We start from the raw sequence: 14,275 nt of genomic DNA on the forward strand, positions 1-14,275 counted from the left end.
TCACAAAGTGTAAATATGAGGTGGTAGGGCTGATTGGGAACCATCTTAGTTCCTGTCTACCACATTAAGACGTTCAGAAGGAATTGAATTGTTCTTACATACAAAAATCTTTTGGCTTGTTAATAAGAGCAGACAAGAGTTAACTCAGTTAACTTCAGTGCCCCCTTGCCTCCCCCACAAGGATAACCAGCCACAATTCTTATAGTAGTTCCTTGTATCCTGTGTGTTTTCTTCTTACTGATCCAATTGTGACATGCTCTATCCAGATTTTCTGCAAATTTTTAAACTTCTGGGTCCTAAGTTAAAGTTTATATTAAGAGTATAGCCTTTGGGGCGCCTGGGTGGCTCAGTGGGTTAAAGCCTCTGCCTTCAGCTCAGGTCATGATCCCAGGACCCTGGGATCGAGCCCCACATCGGGCTCTCTGCTCAGCAGGGAGCCTGCTTCCTCCTCTCTCTGTCTGCCTCTCTGCCTACTTGTGATCTCTGTCTGTCAAATAAATAAATAAAATCTTAAAAAAAAAAAGAGTATAGCCTCTGAGGGCACCTGGGTGGTTCAGTGGATTAAAGCCTCTGCCTTTGGCTCAGGTCATGATCCCAGGGTCCTGGGATCAATTCCGGGGTAGGGCTCTCTGCTCAGCAGGGAGCCTGCCTGCCCACCCCCCTACCCCCGCCCCACCTGCCCCTCTACCTACTTGTGATCGCTGTCTGTCAAATAAATTAAAAAAAAAAAAAAAGAGTATAGCCTCTGAAGCCAGACTGCTTGGGTTTGAATCCTGACTCCTCTGCTTACTAGAGGGCAAGTCACTTAACTTCTCTTTTCCTTACATGTCTAGTCTGTAAAGTGGGGATAATGTTAATTCCTTCATAGAGTTGTTGTGACAATTGAGTTAATGCCTGTTAAGTTTTTGAAAAATGTACAAAGTAATGAATAATGCTTATAATAGCAGCTATTGTTACTATCATTGCTGGTTTTTGTCATTGTAAGTATGGTAATATTTCTCCAGTGTGTTAATAGTATTTGCCCCACTATTGCTTAAACCTAGCATGATTATTAGTTGTGGAGTGTGAAGAGTTCATAGGTGGTGCTAATGTGAGGTTAAACATGAACCCCTTTGGCTTTCCCATTAGTTGGAAATGGAAAAAAAAAAGCCTGGAATATAGTTGGAATGAGGGGAAAAAAACACATTTTTTAGTTGTTGGGATGGAGTTTCTGTAGAACAAAGCAACATGATGTGTTTTATAAGAGGAATCGATTATCTCTTCCAATGTTAACATTTTATGTTTCCAGTTTATAAACCTTGTTGATAATTTGATAAAGAATATTTAGCTTTTTATAGAAAGTATTGAAAAATCTTAAAAATATGATCATATTCTATAATGTTAACAGGTTTAAAGGTAACTTTAGTTATTAGCTCTTACCCCAAATTAGTTTCTATACTATAATTTAGATTGAAATTACTGGTTTGTTTGTTTTTTTAGTCATCCTAGTGAAGATCTATTTTATGTTATTTTAATATTCTTTCATTGAATTGTTACCTGCTTTCTTGTTACAGCATTCATATTTCTTCAAAGAAAACCACAGTTGATGTATTGTTAATTTTGCCTGTTAATTTGATTGTTTACATTTAGAAATTATATTGTTTTGAAAGTTGAAAATGTGATGATTTAATGACAAATCAGCAAGAATTAATGTGGAAATATAATTATTTTCCTGTCCTGCACTTAATGTATGGATATCTTTCTTTTGTTTCTTTAATAGATAGCAAACAATAAAGATGCATTGAGGAAGACATGGAACCCTAAGTTTACATTACGAAGTCACTTTGATGGCATTCGAGCGCTTGCTTTCCACCCCATTGAGCCTGTTTTGATAACAGCATCAGAGGATCACACATTAAAAATGTGGAATTTGCAGAAAACAGCCCCAGCCAAAAAGTGAGAATATTCTACTTTAACTGTATTTGAGTATTTTAATTATCAGTTTTTCAGCAGAAAAATACTTAAATTATTTGTTATTAAATCTCTCAATTTATCAAGTGTCCCCTCTAGTTCTTTCTTCTTTACCATGTCACATAATTAGAATTTTTCCCTTCATACTCACAATCTGATACTAGGTTGGAAAACTGACCCTGAAAGAGAAATGGTATTATCTGATAGTTTCCCAGAGTTTCTGAATGCTTTTTACAATCCCTACAGTGTTTTAAATGGTTGTCATATTTGTGGAGTCTCTTATCTATACCAAACGTTTCTCCTGTTGTTGTAAAGAGGTGTAGGCATGTTTAAAATAATCAAACCCCACCCCAACTCTGTCCTCTTGTTTATTAGGTTTTAGACTTATGATGTAGAATGGAGGGAGGGCAGGCTGATTGAGAGGGGTGAGGGACCTCTCTTTGATTTTGTCTTTTGGCCTTGACCCTTTAGTACTTTCCATACCTACCAGAATGTGTAGACAGAAGGGCACTGTTGTCACTCTCACTTAACTGCTGGTTCTTACCTTGGCCCCTTGGTTCCTCTGTAAGCATGAACAGATATGAGTTGGTATAAACTCTTTTATCAGTCACCATGCTAATCTTAGCCCCACTTGGTGAGGTACTTATTGAAGGTCCCTCTCCTTCTGTCCTTGAATCAGGTGGCTCAGAACCCAGCATGTGCCAGCAAGGGCCCTTCTCTAGTGTCAAGCACTTCAGTTATTGGAAAGGTAGAAATGAACAGGAACTGGAGGACATTAAATAAGTTTTTACTACTGTTAGAGGATATCTGTTGCCAAGTTTAAAAGAGATCAGTGACTCCTGCTGTGAGTCATACATGGACTAGATAAAATACTTGACTTACCAGTCTGCATCAGATAGCTCAACCAGATCTTGCTAAAACCAAGAGACTCATCCTATGGCTCAGGTATCTTCAGCAGAGAAAAATTATTTCTTCATTATAAATTGTGCCTTTTGTCTTCTAGCTCTCTAGTCACAATGGGCATCTCATTAGATCAGAGAATGTGATGTCTTATATAGTTTTGACTAAAACTTAGAGAAATATTGAAACAAGTATCTTGCTGGTGATAGCTTACATGGCCTTTTTACCTGTGAACTTAACAAATTGGAAATGCTTGAGGAGAGAAATCATATGCCTATAGAAAAACTGTAATACAGTATAAGAAATGGCAAGTAATTGACTTTAAATCGAGTTTAAATATTAGGCAGTGTAGACTATATATACATTCAGCATTCTGAATAATGAATAAACTGATGATTTGGGCAATTTTTGCAAGTATCAAGGACAGACATTATTAGCCTTGATGGAAATGCAAAGAAATTTCAGTACCATTTAGTGAAATCCTGTTACATGCATGGTTCTGTCCTAGGTTGTTTTACTTGTAGAATTTCATTTAATCCTGTGAGTATTTGGTGTTACCCCAGTTTTTTCTGTTTTGTTTTAAATAGAGAGGAATCAGAAGTTCCAAAAGAATAAATAATTTGCCTGGAATTAGCCAGTTAATTGAATCCAGAAATGTACCACCTCAAAGCCCATGATGTTCTCTGAGTGTGGCTCTCTCAAGTAGTCAAATAGACTATGACAGTGCTAAGAGCGCATAAGCAGGTATTATTACTAAACAAAGATTTTGTTTCTTGAGGCCACAAAAATATGTGATTGGTATCGGGCAAGTTTTCTTAAGTGTCCTAGGTTGAGAATTGTATATTACCACAGTGTTGGCATTTCGGAAGGCAATTTTGTGGCATATATTCATTGATACTGTTTATTACATTGAAACTGAAATGTGGAGTGGTAAAAATCGTCTCTCTGATTTAGGAGTACTTCTCTTGATGTGGAGCCTATCTATACATTCAGGGCTCATAAGTAAGTATGTGCTTTTTCTCTGTTTTAAGTCAGCATCAGCATCACTGTACATCAGCCTGATTAGAGTATTTTATTTTCTTTCACTTACGTATTTGTGTTATATAGTTTTTGTATTTAGTAGCGGTTTTGGGGAGGGGTTTGGATTTTGTTTTTTGGTAAATGTAAAAAAGATAGTACAGTGTTAAAGACAATTTTATCACTACTAGAGATCCTCGCTGAGATTAAATTTTATTTGGATAATGTTTAAATGTTATATATCTTGTGCTTAAAATAAGTTGATGCGGTAAGGTTTAAATATTAAAAATTGGGGCTTTCTTTTCCCTTAAACATAATCTAGATAAAAATATGAAGTATTTTTAAATTATCACATATGCATGCTTTTCATATTTCCAGGTAAGCTTAAGAAATATACTAATTCATTTGATTTAGCACAGAGATTGGCATATATTTTATATAAAGGGTCAGATAGTAAATACTTTCTCAGCTTTGCAGGCCATGTATTTTCTGTTGTATGTTCTTGTTTTTAGCTTAGTTTTATAATCCCTTAAAAAATGTAAGGACCATTCTTAGCTTGAGAACTGTATAAAAACAGACCATTGGCTGGGATTTGGCCCACAGGCCACAGTTTACCAATCTCTGTTTTAGCAGCGGAAGAAAAATGAGCAGTGCTTTTATACTGCTTTTATTCATCGTAGAAAGCAGAAAAATAGAGAGGCCTGTGAATAATTAAGTGTTCTTATTTCTAACAAGTCCTATTATCAGATTGATTTTTGGGAATAGAAATTGATTTTTATCTCCCAGAGGTCCAGTGCTTTGTGTGGTAATGAGCAGCGATGGTGAGCAGTGCTACAGTGGCGGCGCTGACGGGCTGATCCAGGGCTGGAATACCACCAACCCCAACATCGATCCCTATGACTCCTATGGTAGGTTTTCCCCTGAAGACATGAAAGAATAAATTGTTTTCTTTTTACATACTTTACATACCATATATAAAGATAAAATGAGATATTTTAAAAATAAATTGGCAAAAGAGAACAAGGTCTTTATTTTGTTAAAGAGGATTCTTGTATTTAGGAAACAATTTGATACACATATGCTAAAAGAAAAAAGAAAAAAATGTGTTATTCCTGAAAATCCAGTTCCTACTCCCCAAAGTTCCATTGATTGGAAATGCTGCCTAGATTGACAATTGTTTTCCTCATTTTAGGCGTCTGTACATAACTTGATACATTATTACTAATCTGTAATCATGTTTCATTGTTGTTGCTACATATTCATTACTATTCTTGACAAACAATGAAGGAAAATGAATGTTACTCATTTATTATTGGAGTGTCTAGGAGCTAATGATTTTTAAACTTTGTGACACCAAAATACTTGAAAGGTCTTAAAAATTAAGAAGTGCCCTTTTAGTCGTGGGAACAGTACCATAAAACATAAATCCACCTTATAATCTGTCACTAGATGTTACCATAAATTCTCTTGCAAAAACTCTTTAGGAATTGACTATTTTGGTTTCCTCTTATATTAAATTCTAGAATGGTGTGGAGTGTCATATTTCTCCTAAAACCATATTTATTTTCATTTTCATTTTATTTATTTATTTATTTATTTATTTATTTTAGGATTTTTTTTATTTATTTATCAGAGAGAGAGAGGGAAAGAGAGCGAGCATAGGCAGACAGAATGGCAGGCAGAGGCAGAGGGAGAAGCAGGCTCCCTGCTGAGCAAGGAGCCCGATATGGGACTTGATCCCAGGACGCTGGGATCATGACCTGAGCCAAAGGCAGCTGCTTAACCAACTGAGCCACCCAGGCGTCCCTCATTTTCATTTTAAATCAATTTTACCACCAAACCTAAGTAAAGATAAGAAATTCAGTACACAAAAAATTTCCCCAACATTTATTTAATAAGCATGTGACATATATTTTGTGAAAGGTAAAGCCCCTCTCTGTTTTTCCTTACTTCCTTTATCTGTCGAGAGGATCAGCTGTCTTCATTCTGTTTCAGGCCAGCCACCCTTCCCCTTTTGCTCTTGACCTCATTCTCTCTTGTTTCTTTGGAGACTGCATTTCATTCTCTCGGGCTCTGTCTCATTCTCGTCTTAAACCTTGCCCTCTTTTCTCTCTTTCCATCCCCTCAGCATATAAGTAAATTTAGGTGACTCCTATCCCGGGCAAGAAAAGGCCTTTCCTTAACTCCATTTTCCTCTTTGGCTTCTGTTGATTCTCTCTTTCCTTCCTCATCTGTCTCTTTGGTGGTAATGACTAGAAAACACAGTCAGGAGCTACTACTTCCATGCCTTTCTCCTGTGCATCATCTCTCTGCATTCTGGCTATTCCACTTAACTATAATACGATTATCAGTGACTATCTAATTGGCTGATCCAATATAAAAGGGGTATTTTACAGTCCTTGTTTTACTAGATGTATTGGCATCTGAAACTGCAGACCACTTCATCCTTTTTGAAATATGACCACTATTGGCTTTTTTTTTTTTTAAAGATTTTATTTATTTATTTGACAGACAGAGATTGTAAGTAGGCAGAGAGGCAGGCAGAGAGAGAGGAGGAAGCAGGCTCCCTGCTGAGCAGAGAGCCCGATGCGGGGCTCGATCCCTGGACCCTGGGATCATGACCCGAGCCGAAGGCAGCGGCTTAACCACTGAGCCACCCAGGCGCCCCCACTATTGGCTTTTTTGACACTGAAGTCTGTGATAGTTTCTGTTTCCTATCCTTCATAAACTTTTATTTTTCCCACCTTAGATATCGGCATTTATCAAGACCCAGACCTTATTCATTCTTTGCTTTGTACAGGTATTTTTTTGGTAAACTGAATCTACTTGTGTGGTTTTACATGCTGCTGACTCATAAATGTCTTCTTTAAGCCTCAGATGCCTGCAGAACATTTCAGAGTGGCTGTCTCATTGTCCACAATCCCCACAAGGGCCAGGTTTCTTCTCACATGTATTCCTTATTAGATGATGGCACCACCAGAATCACTCAAACTAGAAACCCAACAGTTAGCCTTTTGCTTTGTTCTGTTTACTATCCACACTTCATTAATTACCTACTCCTTTTGATATTACCCCATAAATATTTCTAGAATTTGCTTCTTCTGCTTTGCCCCTTTTACCACTGCCTTCTCTTGGGTCTACATCATCACTCTCCCAGTCTACTAACGCAGCCCCTTTGCCTTCATGTTGATTCTCTCCAGTCTGTTCTACACTACAGTGAGGCTACCTTATTAAATACATACGTCACCCAGCTGCTCCGGGAAAACCCTTCAGTGGTTCATTTTGCTTTCAGAATAATTTCCAAGTACCTTAGAATGTCCTAGAAATCCCACCTCAGAGTGGCTGCTCTCATCGCCTCTACCTCCTCCCTCAGACTTCACGCTTCAGTAGATTTCCTCACGTGTCATGCTTTCTGTCCTTCTGTGATTTTATTGGTGCCAACTCCTTTGCCAATGGTGGCTTTGTCTAGTTTTTGACTGGCTGATGCCTGTGTACTCCAGGTGTCACTCTCTCTGGGAAGCGTTCACTCACCCCAGTTACTCTCTGGAAACTGGTGTCTGTCACCATTATTATATTTACCACAGCGTCTTTTGAGACCAGGACGGTATTGTGTCTTAATTATCTGGGTGGCCCCAGCACCTGACATAGTGCTTGATACATTGTGTTCTCAATATTTTATGGTACGACAGAGAGAAGGTAGAGGACAGATCCCATTATTGGCATTTTAAACTTGTGTGAGCCTCTTCAGAGTACTGCTTCGTAGAGTCACTGCACAGAGGAATAAGGGAAATTTCCACTTGGACTTGTATTATGAAATGGTGCGAAGCGATCCTCTTCCTCTTGCCTCCCTCCCTATCACGCACATCATTCACATGTCAGTTTTTGCTATTTGAGTATTTGGGGGTTCCTTTAGGTCTCCATTCCTGTCCACGCGGAATAGCAGAGGCCTCTTGCTCCCGAAAATAACTGCCATTCCGAGTGTGGAGGTCAAGGGGGAGAAGTGTCCCAAAGGAGCCAGGGGAGGAAGGGCTCTCTGTTCACTTCCTCAGGGAAGACTTGTGGCTTCTCTGAAGGTTGATGGAATTCAAATGATGTGTGTTAACATGCTTTTAAAAATCTAGACAAATTGAAAGAAAAAAGGGAGGAGAAAGGGAAATACCTAATTTTTTTAAAGGAGAGAAATATATACTTAAAATTTTAAATTTATAAACCCTAAACTCTGTATTTGCCTATTTCCAAGCCTCTTTTTAGTTATTACAGCATTTCAGAAGAATAACAGAAACCAGAAAGCATGTTTTATACTGTTCTCAGGCAACTTGGTCTGTATATTTAGTTTCTCTGGGATCTAAGTACCGTTAGGGTTTGTTTCTTTTCTCTTGATTTCGCATTCTTGCTGTTTTGTATAGATCCTTCTGTTTTAAGAGGCCCTCTTCTAGGCCACACCGATGCTGTCTGGGGCTTGGCTTACAGTGCAGCACATCAGCGCTTATTGTCGTGTTCAGCAGATGGCACTCTCCGTTTATGGAATACAACTGAGGTTGCTCCAGCCCTAAGTGTATTTAACGATAATCAAGGTACATACTTTTTAAAAATTATTCTAATGAATTTTTATAAGACGTCTTATTGTAACAGTAAGCAAATAAATAAGTAAATGATTCTACAAACTGTTTAAATTTAATTTGAAGGGATGTTTTTAAGCAGCGAAAGTGTATTTGCTTGAATTTCCAGCTTAATGATTTTTAAAAGCACAATATTTGGTGAAAGAGCACACATTAAAAATGTTTTTTTCCAAGATATAATTTATATACCGTAAAAACCACATATTAAGGATATGTTCTATTGAGTTTGACAAATAACGTGGCTTTTGCACTGATCAAGATCTAGAACATTTCTTTCACCTCTTCAAAGTTTCTTTGTGTCTTCCCAGTCCCTCTTCCTGTTCCATTCAGAGGTATGATTTCTTTCATCATAGATAAGTTTTATCTGTTCTGAAATTTCATGTAAATGGAATCATACAGTGTGTACTCTTTTGGTATCTGACTTTTTACTTTATTATGTTTCTATGTTTCATCCATGTTCTAGCAAGTATCAATTTGTTTAGTTATGATTCATAGTATTTCATTAAATCAGTGTATTTATTTATTTACCTCTTGATGGACTTGTGGGTTATTTCCAGGTTTTGACCATTATGATCAAAGCTGCTGTGAACATTCACGTATTTTTTTTATGAGATAATAAAGAGCTGGAAGTAGAGTTGCTGGGCATTAGAAATGGTATTGTGTATTTAACTTTATGTGAAATTACCAAGTTTTCCAAAGTGGTTGTGCCATTTTATACCACTGACAGCAGTGTATGAGAATTCCAGTTGCTCTAGATCCCTAATTATTAATACCTGGTGTCAGTCTGTTCAGTTTTAGCCATTCCGGTGGGTTCGTAGCAGTGTTTCATTTTGGTTTTTAATTTGTGTTAGTTTGGTGACTATTTTCAGAGCTTATTTTGTGTGCTCATTAGACATTAATCTTACATTCTTCTGTAATATACACATTTTTGAACTGTTTGCTTACTTTAGATTTTGAGCCAAATCAAAAGATAAGATTATATTCATGCATATCATTCTATTCTGTTTATAAATACACTCCAAGTTTAACCAACTTTTACCCTATTCTAGATGATAGCTGAAAATACCTTCTTTATTTTTGAGCTGTCATAACTCATATCTGGGTTTTGATGAGTTACCTGCATCTAATATTTGTATGGCTCTGTATACAATCATAATAATACTAATTTGAAATTTTACTTTTTTAATTCCATATTTTTGGTGAATTAAAATTCGTTAAAGAGATGGGCTTTTAAAATAAAGAATTCCTATGATGGCAGTTTAAGCCTCAGGTTGTGTGGAAGCAACAAAACTTATAGTCCATACATGTTTTCCATTTAGTTTCCCAGTAAAGGCCTGCATTCTGCGAATCTTTTAGCTGAGTAACAGGTAGAAGACTTGCTGAACAGGTGAGAATAATAAACTAGGCTAGGGCTAAAAGTAACAGAAATAATTTCCATTGAATGCCTATGAGTTAATTTTTATTCTAATGTTGAGTCTACTTCTTAAGGAAATCTTGTGACTATTTGTTTTGCTATTTTATGTGGACAATTTCAAGTAGACCCTCTAATCACCATTCTCTGAATATGTTCTGACTCTTTTAGAGTTGGGAATCCCTGCCTCTGTGGATCTCGTGAGCAGTGATCCGAGCCATATGGTAGCATCATTCAGCAAAGGATATACAAGCATCTTTAACATGGAAACACAGCAGCGCATTCTCACTCTAGAATCTAACCTAGATTCAAGTATGTATACTAACTTTAAATACTCTTTGTTTGGATCAAACTTTTAAGCTTTTTCAAAATTATAAGTACCAGAGTCAACTACAAAAAAATACTTGTTATTACAAAGAGTTCTTGCTTTTTAGATCACGGAACACAGTAACTTAGAAGGATATAATGATTTACAATTGATTTTAAGATTTTGGGTTAAGTTTACACACATTTATACTATTTGGAATAGCATTTGAGCTGTTCCAAAGAGGAATCAAATTGTATTTTATACCAAATGATTGGTTTTCAATTCTATTTGAAGACAGTAAATATTTATTCTGAATATAAAATAAATCTTTTTCATTTCTCGTGTTTTTTTTTTTTTTTTAAGATTTTATTTACTTATTTGACAGAGAGAGACACAGCAAGAGAGGAAACACAAGCAGGGGGAGTGGGAGAGGGAAAGTAGGCTTCCCACTGAGAAGGGAGCCAGCCCAGTGTGGGGCTGGATCCCAGGACCCTGGGATCATGACCTGAGCTGAAGGCAGACCCATAAAGACTGAGCTACCCAAGCACCCCGCATGATTTCATTTTTAAAACAACTTAATTTTTAATTAGTAATGTAATTTGACACAGCCTGATTAGAATGTAGATCAAGTTATGCCTCTCAGAATCTCAAATACGAAGCTTCTTATTGGATATAGAAAGTAAGGAAATAATTTCTCAGATTGTGAAGAAGATACTACAGAATTTTAGTGGTTTTGGCTCCCTTCCCCTGCTTTTTAAATTTTATTTTGTTATTATTATTTTTTAAATTTTATTTTTTTATGAACATATAATGTATTATTAGCTCCAGGGGTACAGGTCTGTGAATCGCCAGGTTTATACTCTTCATAGCACATACCTTCCCCAATGTCCATAACCCCACCACGGTTTTGGCTTTTTAACCATTGCGTTTTATCTTTTGGCTTCATCCAGACAGTGATAATTTAGGATGCAGTTGATAAAGAAAACTGTGTAAACATATACTATTGTTTTAGTTTCAGAACTAATTCTTTTTTTTTTTTTTTAAGATTTTATTCATTTATTTGACAGAGAGTAAGATCACAAGTAGGCAGAGAGGCAGGCAGAGAGAAGGGAGGAAGCAGGCTCCCTGCCAAGCAGAGAGCCCGACATGGGGCTCGATCCCAGGACCCTGAGATCATGACCTGAGCCGAAGGCAGAGGCTTCTAGGTGCCCCTAGGTGCCACCTAGGTGCCCCTGAGAACTAATTCTTTAAAAAGAATTACCACAGGGCACCTGGGTGGCTCAGTTGTTAAGCGTCTGCCTTCAGCTCAGGTCATGATCCCAGGAATGATCCCAGGGTCCTGGGATTGAGGCCCACATCGGGCTCCCTGCTAGGCAGAAAGCCTGCTTCTCCCTCTCCCGCTCCACCTGTTTGCATTCCCTCTCTCTGTGTGCGTCTCTTTATCAAGTGAATAAATAAAATCTTAAAAAAAAAATTACCACGGTACCCTCATGTGCTTCTGTGTGTCTGTGTGTGTCTTTCTGTCTTTCTCTCTCTCCCTCCGTCCCCTCTACCCATTTCCTCTCAAAAATTTCCCCTATTCCATTTTGGCTTTCTTCATTTTCTCTTCCCAATCTGTTGGCCTTTGTTCTTTTCTGAGATCATGTGAGAATTTTTGGGGAGGTAGACATGAATAGAGTTTTGAACTATTTGGATATAAAAGAGAGAGGCAAAAAAATAAAAACTGAGATTATGGAATAGGAAAAATAATTTTTTTTTTTTTTTTGCCAAGAAATATAGGCTGTAGACTGTCAGTAAATTTAAACTCATTTAAATATGTGACCTAAAGCTTACAGTAGTAAAATACAGAAAACAATATAAAACTAAGAAAAATGTGAACATTTTTGGAATTACCTTCGGATTTGTGGTCAGTGCTTTGAATGTCCTGAGTGGTAAATACTGATTTTTAATGACTGCTCTAAATTAATATGATGTGAAGTCTGGCAATTTCATTTTTTTCCTTAAATGTGTGACTATAAAGTCATATAACTTTTTGCTTTATACTAGAAACATTTTCTGAGGAAAACTGCCAAAAATGTTTTGAACAAAGCAGCATTATTAGAATAAGTAGTAATTATTTGAGTTATGATAATATGTTCTGGTGTTTCCTAAATTATCAGTGGGATTACTTTAAAGTTGTATGATTTAGTCTTTTATTCCTTTCTACCATGACTACCCCTACCTATTTATATTTCACTACATTCTTCTTTTCTGGAACTTAGCAGATTTTTTTTAAGTTGAAGTTCTGACCAAAAACGTTTCAAGGTAACAACAAATTTCATACAGAATTTCATACAGATGTTTGGGTGGCTCAGTCGGTTAAGCATCTGCCTTTGGCTCAGATCATGATCCCAGGGTCCTGGGATCAAGTCCCACATTGGGCCCCTTGCTCAGCGGGGAGCCTGCTTCTCCCTCGGCTTGCTGCTCCCCCTCTCTCTCCCACAAATAAATAAAATCTTAAAAAAAAAATTTAAAAGGATGAAGGATTTTTGTTTTAAAAATCAGAATAAACTAGCTTTCTACTAATTAATGTCAATGGTCATTTGACTGAAAAAAATCAAAGGTAATTAAAGCAGGTAATTGAGTACTTGTCCATCTGGTGAAAAGTAAACCATTTCTAAGTTGCAAGCTGAATATGAACACTTGGAGGATTTAGATTTATTGTTAGAATGATGGTTGGTAGGCCTTCAATTGATTTCTGATGTTCTTTGCCTTTTGCTTACTTGTCTGATGTACCATTAAGTGGAGAACTTCTTGAAAATTTTATTATATAAAAACTCTTGCCTTCTTCCATCATTTGATTTCTATCGTAATTATTTCCTAGATCTCAATAGAATTGAATCTATTCTCAGAAACCTCTTTCTCAGAATACACGGGATATTTTACTTAAAGTATTTCTTTTCTGTTACTTTCCTGCTAGATCTTACAGAGGATATTGTTTGTGGTATGTTAGCTCCTGAGGGGAGGAGAATATCTGTATGCTGAATTTTAAAACTAAACTCTTTGCTTAGGACCATTTAAATCAAGTATAACTGACCCAGCGCTTACTCTACATGGTTAAGTGACTTTTTGTTTTACTCTTAAATAACAGGCAGGGTGGCCCCCTGCCATTAACACTGGGAAAAAAACTACCTTCAGTTTTTGACAGGGGGAGGGAGGGAGGGAGAGAGGGAGAGAGAGACAACGAGCAAGCCGGTAGGAGGGTCAGAGAGTGAGGGAGAAGCCTACTCTCTGCTGAGCAGGGAGCCTGATGTGGGATCCCCGATCCTAGGACCCTGAGATCATGACCTGAGCTACCCAGGTCCCCCTGTCGTCAGTTTTTAAGATGTCATATTTTTAGGAACTGTAAGAAAATCTAATTGAGTACACTAATGTTACAGCTATTTTCATCTATATTTATCTGTATTTTCTATTTTGAATGTAAACTCATAAAAACGATTCTGAGATTAGAAAAAATTTAACTCTTTTTTGAAATAATTTTAAATATGCAGAAAAGTTTCAAGAATAGTACAAAAACTAGCTACCCTTCACCCAGATTCACTAGTTTTTAGCATTTTGCTACATTTGTGACATTTGCTTTATCACTGTCTATATTCTTGTATAATTTTAAATTCTGAATCACTTACAGAGACATCATAGACTTACACTTCTAGATCCTTTAGCATGTAATTGCTAAACACAGGGACATTCTCTGACATAGCATATTATCAAAATGAGTAAATTTAACAGTGACACTATGCTGTTGTCTAAGTTATTATTTATATTCAAATTTGCCAGATGTCCCAATAATGTACTTTATAAGAAGGGCATCCCTTCCTCTCCCTGAACCATGACATGATTTTTCTTTAACTTTGATGTATCTTAAGTTAGTATTACCTTTATATATAGAGAGATTTTTTTTCCTTTAAAAGAAAAATAAAGCGTCTTAACAAAACTCACTAATATAAAACATATTTTATTTATTTATTTGACAGGCAGAGGTCACAAGTAGGTAGAGAGGCAGGCAGAGAGAGGAAGGGAAGCAGGCTCCCT

General features: G+C 36.8%; 1 protein-coding gene across 3 annotated transcripts in view; it reads left to right on the top strand.

Moving 5' to 3' along the window:
- Positions 1-14,275, top strand: part of STRN (striatin) — a 141,650-nt gene that overhangs the window by 82,013 nt on the left and 45,362 nt on the right. For all 3 annotated transcript variants that reach the window (XR_014315632.1, XM_082745618.1, XM_082745619.1), the window contains 5 exons: positions 1,760-1,935; positions 3,805-3,852; positions 4,654-4,775; positions 8,274-8,441; positions 10,069-10,209. Coding sequence is in view for 2 of the 3 variants with exons in the window: in XM_082745618.1 (XP_082601744.1) it covers positions 1,760-1,935; positions 3,805-3,852; positions 4,654-4,775; positions 8,274-8,441; positions 10,069-10,209 (655 nt within the window). In the remaining variant the exon portion in view is untranslated. The remainder of the gene's footprint in view (positions 1-1,759; positions 1,936-3,804; positions 3,853-4,653; positions 4,776-8,273; positions 8,442-10,068; positions 10,210-14,275) is intronic.

Source organism: Mustela nivalis (genome assembly GCF_964662115.1).
Source record: "Mustela nivalis genome assembly, chromosome: 8".
NCBI lineage: Eukaryota > Metazoa > Chordata > Mammalia > Carnivora > Mustelidae > Mustela > Mustela nivalis.